Genomic DNA, 6,775 nt, shown 5'->3' on the forward strand with positions numbered 1-6,775 from the left:
GGCGCTGCACAGGTGGCAGGAAGCCACCAACAATGCAAACCGCGTAGTCCCGCGTCCGCTCCACCACCACCCGTCGCCGCCAAACTCGCTCTTCCAACAGCAAACGCCGCAAACCCGGCGGCGCCCTCACAGTCGCGCTGCACAGGGCCGAGAGTCCTCCATTCATCCGCTGCAGCTGACCTGTCACGCAGAGAAGTGGCTCCGCCGCCTCCAACAAGCCCTGCGGAAGGCCACGGAGCAGCGACACACACTCCGTCGAGGCGCTCTTCGCACAACAAGAGAGATTCCCGGCACTGGCCCGGGACTCCCACCGCACAGAACCCTGTAAGGCCTGCCAACGCCGGACCAATAGGTTTTTTTTCCTTTCAACCGAGATTTATTGCGGTCAAAGGCGCAGCTCATGCGGCGAATATTTTACAGAAACCCAAATGAGCAAGGCATTATTAACGCGCATTCGAGCCCCGAGTAATATGTGTTGTTGTGATTTGTTGTAGATGTATTCTGTGGGGCGCCTGTTCTCACAACTGCAGAGTCATTGAAGTGATTAGGTGTAAAACTGTTGGCTTGATAAGAGTCTCGTTTTTATTTGTACTCGCTCATTGTTTGGGCCACGCCTGCAACTTCTGCCACGTGAGCGGCGGTTCACCTCCCAAAGGATATTTTGTCTTGTTTCGCTCTCAAGCCGTAGCAGCCTTTCCCGGAACAGTTGCTCCTCTAAAAGCAACTCCTCCTTATGCCTCTCCAAAGCAGAGTGTATGAGCTGCATGGCACAGCGGCGATTTTCGTCGGATGCCTGCAGCAGTTGGGTGCGCAGCCGTATTCGCTCCTCCTCGCCGTGACGAAGCAGCTTCTCCATGTTGTCGAGGCGGGCGAGCAGAATAGCGTTTTGCTCAGGCAGGCTGGCAGTGGCAAGCGAAGTGCCTGGTGTCGGTTGGCTCCGCCTGCCTATTTGCTGCACTTCATGCGGCTGAAGAGGGGCACCGAGTTGCAGGCGCTCCTTCAGTCTCTGAATCCGTGCTTCCTCCTCGGGAGGCAAAGCATTTCGTCGCTTCCTTTGCTCCTGCAGCCAGACCTTCGCAGACGCCCTCATCTGCGCTAAGAGCGTACACAAGATGGCAGAAATTGAGGAAGCAAAGAAGAATAACTTGAAACGCAACTAACAAGTCCCCTCCACCTCCTCCGTTTATTTCATTTATTTATTTTTTTCTCCCGCTCCGTGGGCTTCGATGCAGGTGTGCGATGCGTCCCGGAGTTTGGCCTACCCCCTCGCTACTGGGCGTGGCTGAGAGCTGGGCGGCGGGCGTTGTCTGCGCTGTGTCAAGCCCAGAGCTCAGCGCATGTAGGCTCCGTCGCGCCAAGCAGCAACCTCGACTCCTCGCGGGTAGGTGGCCACTGCGGGGGGTGTCAGCAGTGACTTCCTGCGGTGAGCACTGCGCCTTGAGCGCCGAGGCCCTTCGCGGACGCGTTCCCCTCCGCCACCGCGGGCGCCCCACCGTGCGGAGAGGAGGAGTGGCGGTCGCTGCAACGCGGAGGCTGCAACAGCTGCAGTGTCGCACACATCTACGCCGCATCCGTGCCGTGCCGCGACGGAGGAAACTCACGCGGCGTACCGGTGTCGCGGGCGCACTCCGTGCGTAGCTGATTCAAGAAGAACTGTATTCAGACGCGAAGGGTTACGTGACGCACGTGGGCCATCAGCAGCGAGAATTTCCACGGCGAGGGCGGCAGCGGCAGGGAGTGGCACGTCTTGGGAGAAAGTGCCTGCTCATTGCGGCGCACGGGCGCCAAGTTCCTGTCGTGCTCGCCATTTTTCCTTCCTGGTGGGGAGAAAAGGAGTCACAGAGACGCGTGCGTAAAGAATGCGCCATCCACGCAAAACATATAAAAAAAGAGCGAATAAAAAGGAAATGGCGAAGCATATGGCAGGTGCAGCAACGTCACACACACACACACACACACACACACAATGCATGTGTGAGTGAGGAAGAGGAAGAGGAAGAGGAAGAGGAAGAGGAAGAGGAAGAGAGAAGGAGCGTGTGCCCGCCTCCCACCCCACTCCTCCACGCATATACCACATTGCCATGCGCGTGCGCATGCCTCAATCGTGGGGAAAGGCAAGAAGGGGGCCACACAGAAGCAGAGAAACAAAAGTGCAGGGCAGGGCAGGGCAGGGGAGGAAAAAACGGCTACGCGCAGAACACTTCAATAACGCCGCAAAGCGGCTAACGTCCAGCATTCAATTTGAACCTTTTCAACTCCTCAGATGCATGGCGAAGGTGGTTTTCTTTCATTTTTGTTGCGGTTGTGGTGCAAAAAGGAAGCCAAAGAAATCGCCCAAAGTAGAAAAAAAAAATCAAATCAAATCATCGCCGCGGACACACGAGGCCGCATCGCATAGGGCAAACCCGCGCCAGTTCCTCCGCCCCCCATTCCTCACCCTCTGGCCCTTGACGGCGCCCCCAGCACCACTGCCGCAGTTTCCCTTATTATTCTTAAGTGTGTGTGTACCCCTCTTGGGACACCCGTAGGCGACTTCATGCGCAAACGAAAGCCAAAGTTCCACCAGCGCCCTTCGCTTCCGCCGCACGCCCACGGCTTTTCAGCGCCGCAGTTTCAGCCCGGGCATCAAGGCAGCCCACGTATAAAATGCGGTGCGCGCCGCAACACACTTCGCGTGAGTGTGACTTTCATGCGTCCGCAACGATGGAAAAGCAACCGCCAGAGAGAAGAGATAAGATGGAAGCTCACGAACCACTTCAGGAGGTTAATTGGCTGACTGATTTTTTTATTTTACCGTTTGCTTTTTTTTTGCTAAATGCCTTGCTGCGGGGGCGTTGCCGGCCTCTCCCCGCCTCCCTCCCCCTCCCGCTCTGCCTCCCTCGTCGCCGCCGCCGCCTCGCCGCGTGCCGCCCAGGCCTCTTTGATGCGCCCCGACAACCCAAAGACTTGTTCGGCGGCGAGGACCCACTGCCACGCGGAGGAGAATAGAAGCGGAAGCAGCGGCCAGAGGAGGCGCGCCTCCGCGGTGTACACGGCGTTCATGTCCCTCCCAATGATAAACTCCACAAACTGCCCCAGCTGAAGAAGGCCGGCGACGCACGCCATGAGGAGTGCGTCAGCCGCGCCCCAAGAGGCAAGCAGCGCACACCGTGGGTAAAAGACAACATACAACATTGGCGCAATGCCGACGGTGAATACGCACGTCACAAGAAGCATGGTTGAGGTGGAGGCGAGCTCAAACAAGGTCATATTCCTGTCGGTTGGCTGAAGCACGGAAGCAACGCCCCTCACGCGGTAGCTCAGGCATGGCACAACCCACACGGGCAAGATGCAAGCGGCAACGAAGAGGATGTTGAGTGCGCGCCAAAGCAGGCGTTGCAGTCGCCTTGACGAGGTCTTATGAGCCCCTGAGATATTCTTGTCAGCCTCATCTTCCGGGGTCAAGAGGAAACCGTTGTCTAAAGCGTCTTCCACGTTTATGACCACTGACTCTGGGCGGCAACGAAGCGAGGTATTGCGGCGCCACAAAGCCGTGGCGTAGTTTCCGATGAGTATGCAAAGAATCGTTGCCGCAAGGAAGACGTAAAACCCAGGAAGAATGTGGACGTCGGCGATGCCCGCTATCTGCAGGCCAGCGGCCATGATCACCATCGCGTAGGAGTCAAGGAAGGAGAGCTTTCCAAAATAATCGATCACCCTCAGTATCACCAACTCTGGTTTCTGAAGGACGAGCGTGCAGACGCAAATGCTCGCAAGCTTGAAGTACGGATACACCCCGCTGAAGATGAAGACCAACACCGCAAACGGCTTCAGTCCAGCCTCGTACAGACTACGAGTCGTCTCCACGAGTGAGAAGGACAACATTCGCATCTCGTCGCCAACGACAAGCGTCGCGGCGGTGGTGGTGTTTGACCAAAGAAACGCCAGTGCGTTGACCACAATCATCAGGACCAGCAGCGTATCCTCCAAGAGCACACGCTGAAGTGAGATGTCGGACCCGTCCCACAGCTTCGCGGGGGAACGACGGTGACGCAGGACGCTCAGACAAATCATTCCAGCAACGAACGCCACGGCAAGAAACACGGAGATGATTGACAATGCGGTTGGGGGCACCATGACAAGTGGTGTTCGTTCCTTCATGGGGATTTGAAACCGGTTCTCGCTTGTGGCGCAAAAGGGCAACACCACGGAATTGCAGACCCCATTAGCGACCTGCGAGGCCCAGGGGCCGATGTGGTTCACCACAAGCCGATCCCACTCATGCAGCCCGCTGAGACGAATGTTGCGCAACTGGGCTCCGCCGGCACACGGGAGACTGCAGTGAAGCCCATCGGCAGCACAGCGAAGGCCATAAAAGGAGACGTCTAGTGACATCTCAAAGGGCTCAGAAACGTCAACCTGCATGGAGCCATTCGCGGCGGCAGGAAAATGTGGTGTGCCACTCCACTCTACACGACCATGCGAAAGCGCGGACAGTAGTGACTGAAACGCCTCTAAAGAAGAGATAAACCCGCCGGTGGACCCCGTCGTGTTGTGCATTAACATGTGGAGCCCGTGAGAGAAGTTCAGGTGCAATCGAATCGTCGTCTCAGCCAACGCAGATGCCTCCAGGCGTACTCCGAGGACCTCCGGGAACTTATTCAAGATGTTCAGCAAGGCACGGAACAGGGGTGATTTACTCAACGGTGTGTCCCCTTCAATAAACGGGGGACACGACGCGGGTGGATTAACGGTGCGGTTCCGCAGCTCCCCCTCAAGGCGCGGGAGGGCAACTCCGCAGGCGTAGACCCCCGCCTCTCTTTCAATGTACCGCTTGGCCGCCTCCATCCCCAGCTGCAGCAGCGGAACCGGAGGCTCCACCCGGAGACCCTCCAGCCGCATGGCAAACGTGCAACGGTCTCTACGGAAGACTTCGTTGGAGCAGCGATCATCCGACGCCCGCTTGAGCGCGATCGCGCTCGGCAGCACGCGAACGTTCGAGAAGACTCGCGAGCGAACACTGCCCATCTCGACCTCCACAGCGCACGACAGCAGCGATGGCTCTGCCAAGCCAAGAGACCACGTCGACGCGTTGAAGGTGCCACCCGTCGCCCCAATCTGCATGGTCGCACACGACGCGTTACGCAGAGTCGCAAGACCGAGATTCACCGAAAAATTCGACAGCGCGATGTCCGTCAGCAGCAGAGACGTCCAGCCAAAGAGCAGCGAGAAACAAGTGGAGAACATTCCAGGCGAGAGGGCCGCGACGCCTCCCAGAAGCAGTAGCTGCCCAAGAAGGAAAAAGAAAAACAGGACAGTAACGATGTACTGCTAGAACTATTGACGAGGACAGCCTTGGGGCGGCGCGAGGCCCCCGCCTTGGCTTTTCCGTTGAGCAGAAGTCGGCTCCAACACTGGACGGTGAGCCCCGTGAAACCACAACAACAACAACGACGACGACGCGAAAGAGCCACCGATCCACGCAGACACGGGCACACCCAATAGTGAGCGAAGTAACGCAAGCGCCGGGGAGCCGAAGGTCCTACTAAAAATGCGGAACAAAAATGAATGAGAAATGAAAAGGAAAAACAACAAAAGCAAGACACGAATTACAAGCCATACGCCTGGCAACCACAAAAAGCCTCAATTATTCGCAGGGTGCAGTGTAAGAGGGAACAGAAACAAGAGACAAGACACACGGAGCGAGATAACTCTCAGTCGCCACATTACACAATTACGTAACGAATGACTCACAATTTCACTGTTCATTCACTTATGTGACGTCCCCTTTCGCTTCTTTGCACCGTTACCGCGACTGTGGCGTTGCTTCAATGCACCACGGGCTGACCCATCTTTGCGCAGCAACTTAACTGCAATGTCCCGCACCTCACTGCCAACCTTTTCCACTGCACTTGGCCCCTTGCTGCGCTGAGCGTAGGCGACAGCCGCCTTGACGTTGGCGGCCTTATTACTCTTCCGCCGCAGCAGCAAGATGCGCTTTGAGACCTGCTCCTCCAGAACGACGGGGGTACTCAGCGAGCGATTCTCAACAGCACCCACATTGGCAGCAGCTGTGTGTTCCTCCTCCTCGTGCACCAGGCGCGCCAAACGTCGACCCTCCTCCAGCGACACAATCCTACCGGCCGGAAGCTTCAGTCGCGGCTGCAGCGTGGACTGCCGCAGCAACTGTTTCGCCACAGTGCTCTGCAGGCTCATTCGCACAATTAAAGAACACACAGCTCCTTTTTTTTTTTTGCAGCCTCGCCCCCTTCAAATCTACAATCAACAAGAAATTTCTCACCACTGCCACAACCGACAAACAAAACAAAAAAAGACCGTCATGACAAAGCGATGCGTACCAACACACAAATAATAAAAGGCAGCATAATGGACACAAAAACGCAGGCACAGCAGCACACAACTCCGGCGCACATGGCATAAATCGCAGCCACCGTGAGCTGCTCTCAGGGAGTAATTGACGTTGAGTCTTCGGTCAGAGACAGAGACGAGGCGGTGGCAACAGCCGCACCGTGACAGGCGCAGAGAGGAGAAGGTGGCGATCCACGGCCCACACGGCGCACTGTGAGGAAAGCTTACACAACAAATATCAGCAAGCGCAGCCCGGGCAGTGACAGCCCGGCGGCAAGGCGCCGCCGCCCAAAGGGGAGGGAGGGGGTGGGTGGGGGAAGCCGACGAGAGAGGCGAGGGGGAATCGAAAGCACGAACAAACAAGCACCCGAAAGGAGAAAGAAGACTGCAATTAAAAAAAAACAGACAAAAACTACTAGTAGAAGGG

General features: G+C 56.9%; 4 protein-coding genes across 4 annotated transcripts, besides 6 other annotated features; 1 reads left to right on the top strand and 3 right to left on the bottom strand.

Moving 5' to 3' along the window:
• On the top strand, window positions 1-328 carry Tco025E_08577 (uncharacterized protein; the record flags this gene model as incomplete). The annotated part of the gene is made up of 1 exon (XM_029375422.1): window positions 1-328. A coding segment is annotated over one exon (328 nt), but the record flags the coding sequence as incomplete, so codon positions are not given.
• A 216-nt stretch (window positions 329-544) lies between these two features.
• Tco025E_08578 (uncharacterized protein) lies at window positions 545-1,090 on the bottom strand (the record flags this gene model as incomplete). Its single annotated transcript, XM_029375423.1, has 1 exon — window positions 545-1,090. One exon carries the CDS (start codon window positions 1,088-1,090, stop codon window positions 545-547), a length of 546 nt encoding a protein of 181 aa, XP_029224451.1.
• A 92-nt stretch (window positions 1,091-1,182) lies between these two features.
• Window positions 1,183-1,206: a microsatellite.
• Window positions 1,207-1,938: 732 nt separating this feature from the next.
• Window positions 1,939-1,966: a microsatellite.
• Window positions 1,967-1,980: 14 nt separating this feature from the next.
• Window positions 1,981-2,030: a microsatellite.
• A 119-nt stretch (window positions 2,031-2,149) lies between these two features.
• Window positions 2,150-2,177: a microsatellite.
• Window positions 2,178-2,811: 634 nt separating this feature from the next.
• On the bottom strand, window positions 2,812-5,226 carry Tco025E_08579 (uncharacterized protein; the record flags this gene model as incomplete). The annotated part of the gene is made up of 1 exon (XM_029375424.1): window positions 2,812-5,226. One exon carries the CDS (start codon window positions 5,224-5,226, stop codon window positions 2,812-2,814), a length of 2,415 nt encoding a protein of 804 aa, XP_029224452.1.
• A 187-nt stretch (window positions 5,227-5,413) lies between these two features.
• Window positions 5,414-5,440: a microsatellite.
• Window positions 5,441-5,653: 213 nt separating this feature from the next.
• Window positions 5,654-5,691: a microsatellite.
• Window positions 5,692-5,748: 57 nt separating this feature from the next.
• Window positions 5,749-6,195, bottom strand: Tco025E_08580 (uncharacterized protein; the record flags this gene model as incomplete). Its single annotated transcript, XM_029375425.1, has 1 exon — window positions 5,749-6,195. One exon carries the CDS (start codon window positions 6,193-6,195, stop codon window positions 5,749-5,751), a length of 447 nt encoding a protein of 148 aa, XP_029224453.1.
• Between the last annotated feature and the right edge of the window lie 580 nt (window positions 6,196-6,775).

The sequence above is a fragment of the Trypanosoma conorhini genome, assembly GCF_003719485.1.
Source record: "Trypanosoma conorhini strain 025E chromosome Unknown Tco_14.4_contig_00817, whole genome shotgun sequence".
Classification (NCBI taxonomy): domain Eukaryota; phylum Euglenozoa; class Kinetoplastea; order Trypanosomatida; family Trypanosomatidae; genus Trypanosoma; species Trypanosoma conorhini.